The sequence below is a fragment of the Notothenia coriiceps genome, unplaced genomic scaffold, assembly GCF_000735185.1.
Source record: "Notothenia coriiceps isolate Sejong01 unplaced genomic scaffold, NC01 NC01_scaffold00000339, whole genome shotgun sequence".
NCBI classification, from domain to species: domain Eukaryota; kingdom Metazoa; phylum Chordata; class Actinopteri; order Perciformes; family Nototheniidae; genus Notothenia; species Notothenia coriiceps.
In genome coordinates this window covers 5,379,707-5,398,696 of record NW_011333040.1, presented here as the reverse complement: position 1 = coordinate 5,398,696, position 18,990 = coordinate 5,379,707, and the positions used below count along the sequence as shown (strand labels likewise).

Here is an 18,990-nt window from a genome sequence, read left to right as displayed (position 1 = left end):
CTTTGTAAATAAACCTCTGTTTTTGTGATTTTTCCAGTTTATGGAGCTGGCCTCGGCATTCAGCCAGGTAAGTCATTTTATGGTTTGGTGAGTTCCTTACGCTGTTTGCCCACTATGAATTGCACTCTCTGTAAACCCTCAGCTTGTTTTTTTGATGAATCTCGACTCTGGGGCACTCTGTCATTGTCTTTGAACTTGATATAGGGCGCAGATTGAAAAACCCAGGGAGGTAGTGATGTAATCAGAGTGCTTGTCAGAGTTACAGATTTACTCCACATCCTCTGAACTTGGCCATTTGTTTTCTTGCCAGGATACGGGTCTTTAGCCGGCATGGGATATCAGGGTGTGCGACCAGGTAAGTGAATAATCAAGTCTTACCTCACAACCCATTACTTCTTCCATCTGCTCAGATTTGTATGCTGGGGATTATTTGTGTACCATCGCTCCTGCCAAAAATACACTTCTGCTGTCAGTTATCAGGTTTATGAGATTGCAGAGAAGAGTCTTTCAAAAACCATTTTAAAATAATATAACCATTTGTCCTAAACCACATTGATAGAGAGGCTCATCCTCGCAAATTACTGTAGACTGCAGACTGTAGAACTGTATGGTCATAGTGTTTTCATGGAACACTGTGAGTGAAATAATTTACATTTCTCATACCCAAACTGGAACCCATTAAAAGCAATAATCTACAAACAAATTGAAACAATATTGCTTAATTACAATTAAAATAATACATCTAAAAACCTGGAGATGGCGCTATGCCGCAACTGCTTCACAATCAATCGCCATTGTTTTTCTCATTCAGTCTAGTCTTGTTAGACTCATTAATCAAATCATGATTTCAATGTATTGGGTCAGAATGATATTGCAATTGACACATTTTCTAGCTACGTGTTAGTGAAAGGGCAGCTACATAATTCTGTGAAATGTTACCTTTTCCAATTTTTTTTTACCAAAACGAAATATATTAAAAAAAAAAGAATAATTGAAAGTAAACTTCAACTAGCAAGCAAAATAAACGGAAATAATAAAATGAAAACTAATTTAAAATTAAAAAAGATTTCAACTTTGATCTGCTATCATTAGGAATTGGACTTGGCTATCCAACTGGACAGAAGGCTAAGCAGCTAAAACCTGGTAAAACCTTCAACAAAGCAACCTGTTTGTTTGTTTCTGTCGGTCTGCGTCTGTCTTTGTCCTCTGTTGTATTTGTCTTTAACCTCTGTGAAATGAGTGTCTTGTGATTCACTGAGGTCGAGTTCATGCTGGCTTTTGTGTGCATGAAATCTCACCTTCCATCTGTACTGTTATCATCAGCTCCTGTTTCAGTGTGCACAGGGCTGATGTTTAACTGTGTTTGTCTATCAGTGTTTCATCTGTGTTGCATGTTGCATGAGTTCCCCAGTTCTTATTACCACAGTTAAAAACCTGGAAGTTATTATGGTTTGATATTTACATAGTGCTTAGTGGTTTACAAGGGCCGTTATATAGGTTATACACAATTAGTATACACAAACATCTGAATTGAAGTCAGATTATAACGACACTCTGAGATTGTGAAAGCTGCATTTTGCACCAAAACAATGTTATCACGCACACTTCATTCTTGGGACGATATCAAGTTTTTTTGAGCAATGACATATAATAATAAATGACCGTATTCTGGTCACAGTTCTGGTTCTTGAAAGTAATTGGGTTAGAGAATGCATGAAAATGTCTGTTGTTTCAAGAAAAGTATTTGAAACTGCAAATATTTTCACTTTTCAAAGTTTTGAAATGTGGGTTTCTGCCTTTGTACCCTGTCCGTGTTTTACTAAACTTTGTTGTCAGTTGTTTTCTACACAATGATGAGTCATTTTGCGACTTTGTCTTGTGCCGTAACACTGATGCGTTTTATGGCATTCAAACAATTTAGGGTGGCAACATTTTGTTGTCATGTGTTGATGTCATTGCTCTTCTCAGTGATGAGCACTATAAGTGTCTTTCCAAAGTGTGGCTTCAGTTGTGTGGCTTCTTAGTTCTTATTATGGTGATGATCTGGTTCTGTCATCTGAAACTGGACTAACTTCAGGCCATAATGCATTTTGTCTCGTCTCTGTTTGGTCTCGAATGACCTCTATTTGAGTACCGACTACTGTACGGATGATGTGTTATATTGCATTAATTGCTCTAATACACACATCAATTAAAAAGAACACTAAATATATTTGCCACTGGCCACTACAGTGTGCTGTTGACCCTCAAAGAATCTGTTGTCTCTGAACCACCAAGACATCGTGAATGCATGATGATATTTCTCTGCCAGGTGCGTCTGCAGCAGAATTGGGTGGATCTATGATGGCCAATCTGGGCCACGCTGTTCAAGATCTGAAGAAAGAAAAGAGCATAGCACTTGGTCCCTCGTATGCAGACAGACATATTGGACCTGAAATGCCCAACATGAGGAGAGGCAATATTCTTACTGCTTCTGAATCACAGGCAGAAACTGGCTTTAGACCTGCTGTACTGCCACATGGAAACCTTAATCCTCTGGTTAAAGCATCACATCGTGGACCTTTGATACCCCTTGATAAACAGAGTAAAGGTTTTGGGATGGGTGTTCCACAAGGAGGAGAAAGATATGATCCTACCCTCTTAGAAAGAAGGGGCACAGCAAGCCACGAATCCACACTAGCCGCAAGAGGTGTACGACACCAACTGCTTCTTGTTAAAGACAACATCAAAAGTCTGAGTTCTGCCTCCGCTCGGGTACAGGGTGCAAGAGACTATGATTCATCTATCCAACATAATCAGCAAAACCCAAACTGTGCATCCAATCGAGACTTGTTACATGCGCTAGGAATCAATCACCATGAGCTTTTGGGTTCGAAAACGCAGTCCACCCGAGGTTTATTGCTCCAGGCTCAGCTTGGGAAGGACGGCAAACATCTTGGAAGTGCAACTCCCCATGCTCAAGAAGAAACAATTTATCAACGGCCTATTTCACCAAATCAAGATGGCAGAGACAACATATTCTCTCTTCAACAAGGGCAGGGAAGCAGAGGCCATGTATCTGCTGTAGCAGACGGGCAGGGTGTCAGAGAGCTTGGCCTTGTGGCTAAAGAAAAAAATAAGCCCATAATCCGTGGAGCCGTGACTGTAGAAAATCATAGTCACAGTTCACTAAATCTTCAAACTCAAGGCACCCAAAGGTTAGGCATCACCTTAATGGAAGGGCAGGAAGCTGAAGGCTTCACTGCTGAGGGTCAGAAATCCAAACACCTTTCCCACGCTGAACATGATGCCACAGAGTCAAAATCTCTCGGTATTCCAGGACAGACTGGGAGGAATGACCAGGCAACAAGTAAGAGCAAAGCTTTGTCTTTATATACCATCATAATGTTTTTTGTGCATTTCTATCATAGATCTACAGTTTCTCAGCCCACATTTCACTGTCTATCAGATCACATATACTAAATTACAACTTAAATGCAGTTCATTTACTGTACATGTGTTTGTTTTGCATGATTCATCAAGTATGACTTGTTTTTCTGGTGATTGTTGTCTTTAAAAACTCAACAGATCTATTTTCTGAAGCTTTGGCCCTGTGTTCTTTCTCTATTAATGTGATGTAAAAATGCAACAAAGAAATATTTGTTGTTGACTGCTTTATGCAAAGCTCAACCTGTCTCACTTGTGCAAGTACTACAAGAGAGTAGTGGCCAGAACACAATGTTTGTTTTATCCTTTTTTCTGCATTATGAAGAGTTTGTAAGCTAGAATCAGTTTCACAGAACTAATGAGCAAGCCCGTCCATTATTGTTGTGATCTTTGGGATATAGCTTAAGCAGATACATGGCTTTTGTTGCTTTCAGATAGTTGTTATGGATTCAAGGCCTTGGGCATTTGGTTTCTTACGGTCCAGGTGCTTTAGGACCCTCAGCTGCTAACAGCAGTAGTATGCTCTCAGGATTTATTTCTACCCAAATAACAAACCAACTGAGAATATATTTTCCTTTTCTGTTTAACATTTGAATGCTTCATGGTAACAGGATGGGTGTGGCTTATTATTATACAAGATCTACTTCAAAGGCCTTTTTCAGTTCTTGTACTGATGTGTTCCTGATTATATATCAAACTACACAATATAGTTTGATATCTTTGATATCTGCTTTTGATGTACAGTATGTAGTATCATGTGTAGTATACAGGCCTAAACTAGTATCTTGTAAATTAGACAAGTATTTTCCCTTTACAGTGTTCAACAGTGCCAGTGTCAAAAATACACATTTCTATTGTCCTTGGTATGTTGTTTTAGAAGATAATTGGCATTTTAAAACTTAGATCTAGTAATCTCTTTACCTTCACATTACACCATTTATTGTATAATGGCTGCAGCATGTTAAACTGTATCTAAAGAGACAATACGTTCAACTGATGCTTTATGTTGGGGTCTTTGAATGTATTACATTTTGTGTTTCTAGAAAGTCATCCTGATATAGTTATCAGGTTTCTTACAGTAGAAGTAATACCTACAACAATATTTCAATATCCTATTGTCTTTCTTTTTGTTGTATAACTATTCAGAAATCACTGTAGCGTTATAGAAAACTTAATAGGGAAAGAGTGAGATTGAGAGACAGAGAAGACATTATGTAAAACAATGTGTCCTATCCCCTCTAAGTATACTTTTAAAGAGCTATTAAACAGAGATGTATGAAGACGATTCAGCATCTGGTGATGTGGTTTTTAGGATTCAATCCAGGAAATTGCCCAGGGCAGACGGTGCCAAAAACCATGCAATCCTGGCAAACATGTTGAAATCTATTATGTGTGTGTGTTTTGCTTTTTCTTTCGCTGTCAGCGGCACATGTTACACCACACACTCGATTAACAGCAGCTTCTGTATCTTCTGTATATGGAAACAAAGGAAGGATGTGGGATATCATGTCCCGGTGTCATCATGCGTTTCAAACTTTTAACCCATAGTAGTACTGACTGATCAATATTCATGTTTTTAATTACAGATAAAAACTGGCAACATTTCTTTCCAGTTTACAGAAAACCACAGATGATTTTGACTAAGCTTGTGTTTCCTTTCTCCGCAGGTTATATGGGTGGAGCAGGAAACTATCTGGGAGCCAGCCTGGGGGCCGGGGGCTACGGAGCAGGTAAGGTTGGCCAGTGATACATAACACAGAAAACACTTATTGCTAGCAGATAGCAGATACTTTATATAACCTGTTGTTAAGATTTCCAATCACTGCCTACAGGTTTAGGACAGGGAGCATACCTGGGGGGCGCAGCTGGCAAACTTGGAGGTGCATTTTCATTAATTACTCTTTTCTTGAAAATATATGGATTATTTTGAGCCATTTTCTAACTCTTATCTTTCTGTCTCTCCCAAACTCAGCTGCTGGTGCTCTCGGACAAGGTGGGTATCCACTAAGTGTTGCTCCTTTATTAAGCCTACCTAATGGCAAATGAAGAAGCTTGTATTTTTCATGTTCAGATTCTGAATGGAGCACTTAAGATCATGTATCAAGGAGCAGAAAATCCGCTGCTACCTTTCCCTGTAAACCTCTCAAACTGGCTTTTGAGTTTCTAGAAAGAAAAGTCCAACTGCATTTCATTTCATCCTTCCCCCTTTTTCAAGGTCAAAGAGAAGCTGCTTCGGTCTCCTCCTTTCTTTTCTGTTGAATAATTGATAGTGTTTTGGAAATCAAAGGATTACTCACAAACCATTTCAGTCTGTTTTTGTAAATTGCACTCCCATGGAAGCTTTTCCTCTCTTTTTTGTATGCATGAAAGTCATGTTTTTGTAGTAGTGTTTCATGTTACAATCTATTATATTGGTCCTTAGTTAAATATTGATTGAGTCCATGTCCCATACAAGATGCTTTGAATGTGTCTTCACAGGCTATGGTGAGGGAGCAACAGGACACCTGGGTCCCATGGCAGGCAATGGCCACGGTAAATGGCAACTCATTATCATATGTACAGAAACATTAAAATACTATCAGTCAAACATGTGTAATGCCACCTAAAGAAGACTACATAGAAGATCATTTAAATACAAAAAACTAAACTTTATCCTTGAAACGTGAATTGTCTGACTGCAACCATCACTGACAGGAGTGATGATGTTTAGTTACGACAGGTGGATCCTTTGTGTTTAGAGTCTTTTTTGTTGTTTTCTGAGATGTTGATGCCAAAGCTTTGTTTACAGGCATATCACATACACACAGGAAAACTATCTTCAACATTTGTATTCCTTTTGATTCTGGTTAAAGTCAGAAATATCAAATACACCAATTAATTATATATACTCGTTGAAGGTAACTATTTATTTGAAATGTTTTAACATATATCTCATTCTCTCAGCAGGTTATGGCAATGGTTACGGCGATGGTCTTGGGGCTGGTGAGTGACCTATAAAGGAAAACGGACTAAGGGGGTAAAGGGTTAGTAACTAGCTCACAGACAAAGTATAATGCTAATTAGAACTATGTTTCAGGGCTTGGTTACACTTCAGAGTTATCTGATGGTGCTGAGACCAAATCAGGGAAGCGCCAAGGTAACAGTTTGCAGAGTTATAACCTGCTTCAACCCATTAGAGGTGATGGCACTAACCAGTAGATGCTTTAACCTGCAACATTTAACGGCGAAAGAAATAAGAGGACATCCAGTGTGATATTATATCCACTGGGTGTAGCTATTGACTCTTATTTAAATAAGCCGACTAGTTTAATCTGATGGTTTCCGTCTTCCTGCTCATGTAGATGCTTATAACATATTTACATTTAAAGGTGTAACTAGATAAACAGTGTCTCACCTGCATGTTAATGATCTTTCCCTGTTTCTCCAGCCCTCGGTACAGGAGGCTATGCTGGACAAGTCCAGGGAGGATATGGTAAGAGGCATCCTCAGAGTTTTCACTGTATGTTTACTCTGACTGCCATATACTGTTACAAATAAACTCATTTTATACTAGAAACGGAAAACTACACCTTGTAATGGTTGGTTTGTGGTATTTTATGAGTTGATTATATAATATATAGCAGGATGGCTTTAATTTAAAACACAAATTCAACATAAAAGCTTAAGTTACTTGTCTACCATATTTCTGTCAGATCTAATATTTGTTGAGAATATGTATTGACCTGGAAGATAATAAGCTCCTCGACTGCACCACTAACAGCTCTGTATGAATATATTTTCTGCGACGTCTGTCTCTGAAGCGTAAAAACTGGTGGCAAATTTGGTGAGCAGCACTGACATGACCTCATCCTTCTGTCACACTATTAGTCAGGCTTCTGTCAATGAGCCTTTCCATGGCATGCATGAGTCAGACTTGAACTTGTGGAAAGCACAGAGCTGGTTTACAGCATGTAGGGGTGAAAAAAGAGAATAGACACGAGTACGTTTTCCCATCTGCCCATTTACTTTGTCCTTGTAGCAGGAGGAGCTGCTCAGATCCCTGCAAACATAATGTAATTCCGTATTGTAGCCATATCAAATATACTATACAGGTGTCCGTATGTAATCTACATTTGACGGAATAGGTTGACGATTAAGGACATTTGTTTATCTTATTTGCTGAGAGCTTATTGAGAAGATCAACACATTTATACTGCTTAAATTAAACTATAGAGGATTAAGCTCTTTCCCACTGTACACAGTTTTTTGTGCTTGTTCAATCTAAGTGACTGCTGGCTACAGTTGTATTATTCCCACTTACAGAAGTGCAATTTCAATCTTCTGATCATCTTTACAAAAAATGCAAACATGCAAAGTTCCCAAAATTATGAACAATTTCGGTACCACTTTACAATAAGACTACCCTTATAAAGGGTTTACAAATAGTTTGTAATTCATTTATTAATTAGGTTGTGAACACTTTATAAATCCTTAATAAGCTTTGATACGACATGAGATAAACAGGGCAACTGTGACCGGTTGCTTGCCAAATAGTGAGTCCACATGTATCTGTACTGCTAAGCCTTACATTGGCTATCTAGCTTACTTCGTCTTCTTCATCAGCCAGCATCCTTGGTATCTGTTGTTCACTGAGTTGATTCTCGCTAAGTAGCCAATATAAGGCTTAGTCATCTTGCCAAATAGTGAGCATGTGTTGATGTATGTGTGCCTATNAAAGTGGTTATATGATTATAGTGGTTCGATGTGTGTTATTTTATGTGTTTTATAAAAATAAAAAACACAATTTGGCATGCTTTAAAGATGCGCCCATATATGCTGTGGGGGTTTTCCCGGTTCCTGTAAACGGCTCCATTGGTCTTCTATGACACACTATGAACACTCGCGCTTCTATTGGCTAGCGCGTCCACGACACGGTGTAAGTGATAGGTACGAGGGGCGGGATATGTCTAGGCGGTTCTAACCAATCAAACAGAGACAAGCTAACCAATCAGAGGCAGACTGGCCCTGGTACTGGTGAAAATGGTTAAAATATATTTACAGTTTTAGCATTTAGGATTCATTTATATTTGGACAGCAGAATACTGCAATATATATATATATATATACACTACTTGTTCTATCTATGTCTACAAAATAGTAACTCGTTTAACTCTTTAACTATCAGGCTGTCTCTTTATCTTCTGTTTATATGGGTCCGCTCCTTATATGCGCTCGCTCCTCGGTATATAGTTTTCATGTACTCACGAGCATGAGGCACGCCAGACTGCCGGCGCCCCACCTTCTCTCTATAGCATGTGTGCTCACGTCAGCGCTCTCCGCACGAAGCATATGTCATCCATTCAGCCATATCAATATTTACTTCTGCTCTGCGCAGGAACGGTCGCGCACTGTGCAATCCCAACGATAGTGAGGTGGAACTGATTTGCATGTATATAGAACTGAGAAAGTTACTATATAAAATACCATAGTCATATACTCTTATTACCTCCTTTGAAAAGTCTCGTTTTTGTCTTTTATGATGATCGCCATACTTCTGTTGGATAACTGTCAGCCAATTAGGCTTACTGTACCGCCTGTTAACCGTGCCAGTACTACTCAAGCCAACTAAATCAGCAGTCGCGTGCTGTGAGACGTAAAGACATCTAGATTATATGTAATAACCTCTTAGTGATATACAGATAACAGCCCGGATTATTCTCTAATATATCGTTTCGCTCATAACTTCAATTTTATTATGTAGCTGCACAATAATATAGCTCTGACGTGGTATGTGCTTTAATCATCTCTATATTAGCTTCTTGTATTTTGTGTTACCTGAGTGTTGATGTTAGTTCTTCCCTGCTAACTTATTAGTTCACAGAGACTTCGGCGCGTGTGTGTGTCAACTAGACCTTAACATGGTATGCTGTACGTTGAGCCAGAGCTAGTAATTGCCAGATCCGAAATGTTATCCTGTACATATCATATATACTCGGGCCATGGTTCTGATCATGTATTAATATATATGCATGTGTATGTCTTACTCGACCGCTGTATAGTCGAGAGTTCCTGTCACAGAAACCTATCTGTTAGTGCCTATAGGTCAAATTTAGGAAGAGGATTCCACAATACTTAGGAGCTCGATAAGATAAGATAGATAACTGTGAGTGGAAAGGGAGCGAGAGCTTGGTAGCGGGAAACTCGCAACCACCCCAAATCATGTCATGTTGTTGACCCCCGCGTTGGGAGCTTTCCGATTGAAAAGACTCCCGCACGATGTTTCTGCCCAGCACGTGCACGTGGGATCGGGAGCGGGCAAATCGCGCCCAGATTACGTAGGCCCTACATACTGAAACCTTGCTGGTCGCCGGCGGACCTCTCGCTCTTGTCGGTGCGTAGAGTGGTGATTTTACTTTTTATAAGTACAAGGCTAACGCGTGTCGGGGCACTGGCTGTTCGCTCAACTGTAGTGTGCATTACTGAATTATAACGCGTTTCCTACCCGTTACGAAAAGTAATATTATTCATAAACGGCGTTATCTACCCAACTCGTTAGCCGTAAGAAGGCAATGCGGCCATCGGCAACTATGCGCCGTTTGTTTTCACGGATCACTATGCATTAGACAAATGGGCCTTTCGTGTTGTTCCATCATTGGAAACATATAGTTTCTGCAGATATATACAGAGTAGTATTTCTTAGACTCCAATTAGAATGGGACACTAATGTCTCAGGGCCCGGAGGGGCAACACCCCGTAACCGTTGCACTGAAATAAGGCTGAAAGTCTCAGTGTCAACGTATGACAGCGGAATGCAGCTCCACTAAATATCTAGAAGAAGGAATCTCCGTTTTAATTTTGCATATCCACTGTACTCCTTCCCAAATGAAATTAGTAAGATAATGTACTGCGTAACAGCTTTGAGAGTCCGTCTATCTACTACCCTCTCCTGTTAAGTCAGATGGATGGAAATGTTTGCAGATCTATCGCTTTTGCGCAGAATAGCCAGGGGTCTCGCGTCAGAGCCAGCAGAGCTCGATGGAAGCAGAAGTTCTAACGTACATATTCTAATTCCCGCCATATGATAGCACTCAAAAGGTACTTAGTGCTTCGGTTAGTTATTAGTAAATCTGTAATTTCTAATTATATGCTGCTATGTGACCAATCATCGCTCTATCGTTAGTTTACTCTCTAGTAAAGGTCTGACAATTGACTTTTGGAAGTTACTCTGTTCGGAGATTGTCTCTTCTATCAGATCAACCAAATGTCTGGCGATGCAGCGTTGCGCAAATGTTCAGTCTGGGCTCATAGATCAGAACACACCAAATACTAGCACTGACGAACAAGCGTGGTCTTAATCTAACCCCCAATTGTTGTATACTCTAATGTCCTGCAGGGAAGGGATCATTTTAAACCTTTTCTGTATCTTTGATTCATTCTATACTCGCTCATCATACACAGTGGTGGCTGTTTGTCATAGCGCGCTCGAGATGTCCCTGCCAGGAGTAGCCTTGACATACTGAGGTGTATGCAACGCACCAGTTCGCGTCACTGTGACTAAGCGTTAATCAGTTGTCATAGATCCGTCCTCCTAGAACCCTGCCCTCTCCTCGTGTTTAATTAGTATTCTAACTCATGTCATTCTATGTTCTGCTGTAATGTTTCAGTAATAGTAGATGTAAAAACAGGCGCTTTGAGAGAGATTTAAATTCTCCAGATCTGACCTCTATGATGAAGGAATTCCGCTGCGTCTAACACTACGGTCGTGGTGCGGGGGTCAACGGACGCTACTCAAAGGGCTGGTAAATAACTGATTGGCAGGGTGACAATCATGGAAGGGAGCGTCGATTCGCGCAGACTAGTGGCATGAAATCGCTGCTGTATTTTCTCGCCAGTACACTCCTCAGTCTATATCTTCTGTCTCTCGCGCATTCTCACATCTCTCTCTCTCCTGCAACTAACCATCCGTCTGTGAGCACATCACTTGAACCACAGGACGTGGACTGCACACTCTACTACCTACTGCATCTGATGAGTGACATCGGAACTGCCCCAGTCGCCCGTAAGTCGTATTTCTTGTTTAAAATAGCTCTCGCTCGTTAGCTCTCTCTCTCTCACTCTGCTTCCTCTCTCTGTCTCTGCTCGCTCTTATCGCTCTGCTCCTCGCCTCTACGCGCCTCCCTTCTTGACGTGAGATTTGTTATACTGTCTGACTCTGCTGTTACACTCTCGCTGCTCCTCATCGGTCTCCTCGCGGTTCCCGCGGTCCCTCGCGTCCCTCCAGACCTCCCTTCGATTCTACAAAATAGAGATAGGAACCACTCAATCTAGCTGGTCTGGAGCCGCAATACTAAGCTTGTAAAGCCTGTGAGATTAGCTAATTATTAAGAACTCGTTAGTCAGATCAAGCTGTGTGTCACTGGTGCTCCTCGAGCTCTGGGCCTGGGTGTCTCGATCTCAGGTGGTTTCGGCATGCGCTGTCTCGTCAGCCGAGTACGCAGGCTACGCAGGCACTGACAGGTCACACGGCGTGAGGACGCACGGGCTAAGTAGATCCGCGGGTAGGCTGGAGCCGAAGCGGCCTAGAAATGGAGGCCCCGCTAGGGCATGATGTACATGTGGCCACGCAATAGACCTGCTAGTTTTGCCCTCTGGACGGCTATTAGTACCGATGCTGTTTGGTATATTGTGGGAACGACTGATCTCATAGCAATGTATTAATCGTTTTTTTAATATTTATCTATTAAAAGGAATAGGGGCATCACTAACAAAACAATTCTGAACACTAGCACGTCTGGTATAGGACTGACTGGTCTAATAGCGCGCTACAGCGATCGTCTCATTGCTGGATGGAAGATGTTCTCAGTGATGGCCGTTGCTGTTCTCAGCACACAGAGAGGGTATTACTCAGCAGATGAGATGCCGCCATGTCAGCTATGAGCGTTGTCTCCTTGGTCATAGAGATCAGGTACGAGGCTTGTGTGTAGGGGTCGGTGCTACTTTCCAGCCAGTCCCGATTTCTCCAGCCACCTTCGCGCGGCTGGGCTCTCGCGGGGAATGCGCGCTGGGTGTCCCCTGTACTCGACTTCGCGCTGCCTGCCTTTTTACAGACATTGTAGAGGCGCTCAGCGTCGCGTCTGTCACGTACGACGACAGAGCAGTCAGAGTCTCTCTCCGTCAGATTGGCCGGCGTAGATTACAGGAAAACGACAAAAAGAAAATGTGCTTATCATATCAAACAACGGGTGGAAAAGTAGTTATTTGTAAATGTTAGCGGTTTCTGTGTGTGCTAACGCAGCATGACTCCTAAGACAGACAGTGACTTATAAGTGCTTCATAAGTGACGACCAAGTAAGTAAGCACCAGGTAACAAATAGACAACGAGTGTATTGTTTAATCCCTAAAATAGATGCCAAACTAAAGCTATTACCTTCACTCTTTTCTTGATCCATCCATTTAGTCTCGTTGTGCACTTTGAAAATACCAGACTACAAGCTCACCAATACCCACGCAATGCGAGGGCGTTGTGGAACTTGTACGATGCTTCTTTTATTATTTGGACAATCTTGGCCAATGTTTGACCAGTTTTTATAGTAGTTTGTTTGATTACTTTGTTGATGCAAGTATTGCCATTTTTTCATTTCATTTACTTTATTTCTGAGGGTATTAAAAAGGTCTTAATACTGTCTATCTGTTGCTTTGGTATTTGAAAAAAGACTTAGAGAGCGTGTAATTTAGTACTAGACAGTCTCGCACCGTGCACCATCTGCCCTGAGCATGCACAGTATACATATAATTACAGTGCGTATATTATAGACTTGCATGATGCACCCACTAAGCATGGCTATCTTTGTTGCGCAAGTGGGGCACTGCGCATTCTTTTTGTTCTGGTGTGTTTAGCTAATTTAAATTGTTCCACAGTGATATAATTTTACCAGACCAAACCTGTTTGTTGATGAGTGATTAGTTATATCATTTTGCATCAGACAACTGTCTATACTCGGTTAAGTAATATAGGGGAGACGATATCAACAATCTAGCTGTGTCGAGAATTTGAATATTAAACATAGGACTGTTCTCTTTTGCACTCTCTCCACTCTAAGGGCTAGCCCTCAAGGGCCCTATGTGGTCTGCGAAGTAGAGAAGGGTCTGCTCCGATGTTGTTTCCAAAGTTTATAAACAGTCAAGCTTGGAGGGCATTAACAAAATAATAAAGCTAACAGCTGGGTGACGGTCGCGCGCGAGCGGGCTAGGCTGGCTGTTAGCTTGTAATTTATTTGTTGTTACATGTTCCAATTTTGTCTGTTTTTAAACTTTGGGCAGCAGCATGCACACCTTTTTTTTCAGTCATGCGCTTGGAGGTAGGCCTAAAGAAAGCTTGTTAAATTTTCCACCGATTTTATCGTCTTTTTTTCAGTTAAGTGTCTTAAATGTTCGCTAATCCCGATATAATAAATAAGCAACAAAAATAGACAGCGCTCTTCCTTGCTTGATATTAGTTGGTGGTTTCAAAGGTGATGCCCAGGTGTGACTGTCCATTTCAGCCTCTTTAGTTTTTTCAAACCAGAACAGTACATATTTAAATGAATCCTTTAGGATGTTAGTCTGAGAATGGTACTTTCATTTTACAATAATACTTTTCCAACCTCTTGTTTGATATTGAGTTCATTCACATTCTTCTTTTGTCTTGTTTTTCTCTGTCTTAGGGACCAATCTGGAGAAATGGATCTGGCTTGAGAAGGCCCTAATCTGAAAGTGCACATCGGATCATCAGGGGAAGACGCTCCCACCTGGACCGCCCGAGGTGCCTGCTGAAAATGGGATCTGCTGGGAAGGACCCCTAAGCCCTAGCGGATCATCCAGGACAGAGCGTGCCATCCCCTGACCCCCGTGGTGCTGAAGAAAGCAAAACGCCTCTGAACATCCTCACCCGACCTCTGGCTTACTGCCGTCCTACAGACTTGTTGTCTTGTTTCAGAATTTGTTTTTGTATTGTGTCCTTTCTCTTACTAGACATTTTAACGTTATAGCTTGGTCGGTCTGATTCCCCAAAGCTGCTGGTTCTATATACTTGTGCACATAGTAATACAGCGGCCTCATTTCGTGGCGCATCGGTCCAGCCTACCCGGTCTACTTGGGCTGGGTCCTCCGTGGACCGCGTAGGCTGCGTACTCCGAAGGGTCCAGCCCCTGAATTGAGACACGGCCTCAGAGGCTCTGGGGCCGTCACAGCTCTATAAATCAAGCTTTATTATTATTATTATTATTAGCGAGGAGGTCAGGGGGGGGCAAGAGGAAAGCTGGAGGGAGAGGGAGAGGAGGAGACAGAGAGGAGGAGGAGCAGGAGGAGGAGGAGGAGGAGGAGGAGGGGGAGGAGGAGGAGGGAGACTGCAGTGGTTTGGGCGACTGCAGTTCTCTGCACTGTACAGAGAGAGAGTGTGTGTGTGTGTCTGTGTGTGTGAGTGTGTGTGAGAGAGAGAGAGAGAGAGAGAGAGATAGAGAGAGAGAGAATCAGCGAATCAGCAGCGTGTCTCTCCCTTTCTGTAGCAACAATGCAGTTTTACGCCCTTTATCTTCCCTCCGTCACTGATGGGAAAGGACGCGGAATTCCGTCCATCATGTTGGGAAGTAATATATCTGTTTTCTTTTTTAGAGTAAGCTTAGGAGATGTGTTAACCACAGAGCAGGAGTTGGGGCGGTTAGCGTAGCTTAGCACAGTGACCCCTGTGCTGTTGCTACACCTGTCAAGCTTCTCCTGCAGCACATCTGCAGTAAACAGCCACTTGTTTGTGTGAGTGAATGTGCAAAGAAAAGTTTTAAAAAAGGATCACCCTATTGTAAAAACATTGGGTTAGAACACTTTGTCAGATTTGGTTTTTGTCTTAGCCAAAACATTTCCACTTGCATTGAGCATGTGACTTAAACATCCAACAGGATGACTTTCCAATCTTCAGACCTAAGGTTTAGTCGGAGAGATTGCCCTTTGTGTTTTTAGAATACATTTATAATATAACCTGAAGACTAAGTACCTTTTTGCATAATGTTTTTGGATTGTACGTTAGAACTTCTGTCAGTTCCTCTGAGGACATTTCCTTCAAATTTGGCTCAAACATCCACTTGGACTCAAGGGTGAAGTGATTAAAATGTAATAATACATTTGGAAGTCAGGGTAAATATCTCTTTCAAAATATGTTTTTTCCCGATTACTGAATAATTGTCATCAACTTTACGGGTTGTTGGCCTAAATGCCCATTATTTAGAAACCCAAAGAGTCCAGAAAATGTCCTGTTGAACAGAAGCCCATTTGTCCAATGTCATGTGATCCTGAAAACAAACGGCCATAGTTCCGATGGCCCATTGCCTTCTTACCAGAGTTGGGTGTAACGCGTTACTGTAATAATATTACTTTTTTCGGTAACGGAGTAGTGTAACGCGTTATAATTCAGTAATCACACTACAGTTACTAACATTGCCCCGACACGCGTTACTTTGTTACTTTTATAAAATAATCACACTCACTGACAGACAAGAGGGGTTTCCGCCGCAGGTTTGTATGTAGGCCTACGTAATCTGCGCGATTTGCCACATCTCCACGTGCAGTGCTGCATAAACATGGCTGAGTCTTTTCATCTGTAAACTTCCTCAACGGGGCCGCTCGCTCTCTTTTCTTGATTACCCTCTCACGGGTGAACAGTTCAATGTCCCGCTTCATTGTAGGAATTCTGCCATGTCTCTACCACTTTAGTTTGACCATCTCTGTTACTAAGTTATGGAAAACTAAATAAATAAGTAATTAGATACCTTACCTTTACTGCGCTCATAAAGAATGATAAGAATAAGAATAATGCGTCTTGAACTGGTTTCATTAATTAGTGTCTTGACGTTTCACCGACTGTTAGCTTGTTATGGTAGGCTGGTAGCCTATTTTATTAAAGAGCATATCAAAAGAAAGACTTGTGTTATGTCTTCCTTAATGCAATAGTAATTGGGAGTGCAAGTGGAGTCTCGCAGAGACAAAACTGTGGCGCGCTTACACTGTAGGTGCGCCGCAGTCTGCGTGATCTGCCTGTAGGGAGGGGCGGGCCGGTCCTGCGAGTAAAGTAACGAGTAAAGTAAAGAGTAAAGTAATGAGTAAAGTAAAGAGTAAAGTAAAGAGTAAAGTAACGAGTAAAGTAACGAGTAAAGTAACGAGTAAANGGTTTATAATTAGGTTATGAATTAGGTTGTAAACACTTTATTAATCATTAAGAACCATTTATAAACCAGTTCTAATATAGGCACACATACATCAACACATGCTCATGTGTTGATGTATGTGTGCCTATATTAGAACTGGTTTATAAATGGTTCTTAATGATTAATAAAGTGTTTACAACCTAATTCATAACCTAATTATAAACCCTTTATGATTCCTTTATAAGGGTAGTCTTATTGTAAAGTGGTACCACAATTTATTTCGGTAATAATTGCAACATTACTTCTTATCGAAACTACGATACTAATACAACTAATTCTAGTATTACTGGAACTTACTACAGTAAGGGTTAACTGAACATGAAAAACGCCATTGCCATGGTGTTAGCATATTAATGTACTCTATGGTGTCTGGATTTACAAAAGTAATGGACACCGCTTTCATCGCCCTTGCAAGTAACGTTAGCCCGAGATTTGTAAGACCACATTTACTCCTGTCACTATATTTACCCCTGTCACAACACCTTAAATGGCTGTACAAAACAATAACAAAAGTAAAATCAACATCTAGGCCCTCACCCATCCTATCAGTTTACCTAAACATGCTAGCAGAACAGTGGAATATATGACGTATAACATTGCCCCCCCCCCCCCAGGTGACGGTGGCTACCCGTATCCTGCTCAGCAGCTCAACCTCGGAGCTGAAGGTGCCAAAACCGCCAACAAATATGGTGAGAAGGAGTGAGCGGGTGTTAGTGTGTGTATGAGAGAGCTACAAACTGTGAGAAACGGTCTGATGGTAAACTGTTTGGCTTTTTTTCTCTAAAGTATACGTGCTGTTGGTTAATTTGTATTTAAACAGATATGTCCCAGTCAGGTTTCAACCCCAGTAAAGCTGATAATCGAGCAAATGGATAACATTGCTTATTAATTTACGAAAAAAAACAATATATGAAAATGTAATGTATGTATAAAATGTTTTAAAAATGTACCTTGTAATGGATTTCAAGTTTCTTCATATTTTGTTTTAGGAGCTGCTGCAGGATATGGACCTCAGCAAACAGGTGACTTTGATTGTACTCTCTCACCCAGAGAAACACATGCACACCGTTGACATAATTCCCAAGGCCCTACTGTATGTCTTTTGTCCAACTACTAGAACATAAGATTGCACTTCACAGATGAGGCCACATGAGCATGGCAGTAATAGGTATTTTAGTATACGTATATCTTGCATAATTGAGATTACAATTTTTAAGAACACACTTTAGCTGCACACATTATTCAGCTATTCCCAAAGTCCAAATATCATAACAAAAGATAATTTTGTGTATTATTTCTGTATTAAATATAAGACTTGTTTGATTATGTTTGTTAAGGATTTGGTGCACAGCTAGGAGCAACTCAAGATGTCCTGGGTAAGCAAGAAACCCTCAGACTTCCTCATTAATGATCTAATTAACTTCCTCTCACCTTGCTGTTTCTGGAGACCTTATTAGTCATGTCTTCTTGCACTATTACAGTGTACTGCATAATTTTCAGTGCTACAAATTAGCTTTCATAACTAACTAGTGTGCGGTCTTGCATGTGTCGAAATATGTGTGCTCTTTTCCTGTCTGAAACAAACAAAGTGAGGCTATGGAAAAGGAACTCTATACTTTATACTCCTTTTTTTACATGCACATAAGCTTTTACTTAAATTGCTGTCACACCAAAGGTACAACAGCATGCATTATATATTATTTCCCACTCAAGGGTCTTTGGCCTGCATAGCGTGTGGCTGAGTACGCTAATACAAGTCCAAACCTGTTCTTGCTGCGGCCATTTCCTTATCTACACATTTATAAAATTGAACTGGGTTGATCCTTTCGCAGGAGAGCAAGCTGGCAAATATGACAGAGGGAACGCTGCCCTTGGAAATGGATACAAAGGTGAGAATGTTTAGTGGGTTTACGATGCGGGTGCGGGAAGGTCAGTTATTTACATTTATGAGGGAGGAAGTGCATGAGTTCATTGCCACTGTATAATATGTTTTGCATACTTGTGTCGGTCATCAACCAATCAAATTCATCTATTTTTCCTGATTCAATATCTTTATGTTCCTCCCCCTACCTCTTTGTCTCTGTCTTTAACTAGGCTAATTCAAATAACCTGGGCTTCTTAAAGTGGACCATTTACATAATGTCTTCAGTTACATGTGTTTTTAAAGCTTCCTGTGTGTTTCTCTTCATCTGTCCTGTTGTGTTGTCTGTTTTGTCTTAGGCTTTATTTTTCATAACCTCCTTTGTCTTCTTCTGTAAGTGTAATGTGTTACTTGTTTGTCTTGTTGGTCCTGAATGTGCAGTGCCCCACCAGTCTTATTCTGTCAACACTGAATAAAATGTGTGGTGATTGA

The 18,990-nt window shown here is 41.0% G+C and overlaps 1 protein-coding gene across 3 annotated transcripts; it reads left to right on the top strand.

The window, feature by feature from the left end:
• Positions 1–18,990, top strand: LOC104943933 (glycine-rich cell wall structural protein 2). 3 transcript variants are annotated; one of them, XM_010769413.1, is made up of 14 exons: positions 1–67; positions 311–355; positions 1,093–1,143; positions 5,094–5,156; positions 5,259–5,306; positions 5,399–5,419; positions 5,905–5,958; positions 6,373–6,408; positions 6,854–6,898; positions 17,252–17,326; positions 17,627–17,659; positions 17,975–18,013; positions 18,470–18,526; positions 18,732–18,990. In XM_010769413.1, the coding sequence occupies exons 2-14, from the start codon at positions 331–333 to the stop codon at positions 18,734–18,736; spliced, it is 552 nt and encodes a 183-aa protein (XP_010767715.1). In that variant the 5' UTR covers positions 1–67; positions 311–330; the 3' UTR covers positions 18,737–18,990. The 3 variants fall into 3 exon arrangements, with proteins under 3 accessions (XP_010767715.1, XP_010767707.1, XP_010767723.1); XM_010769405.1 differs by having other exon boundaries at positions 6,370–6,408; XM_010769421.1 differs by lacking the exon at positions 1,093–1,143 and having other exon boundaries at positions 6,370–6,408.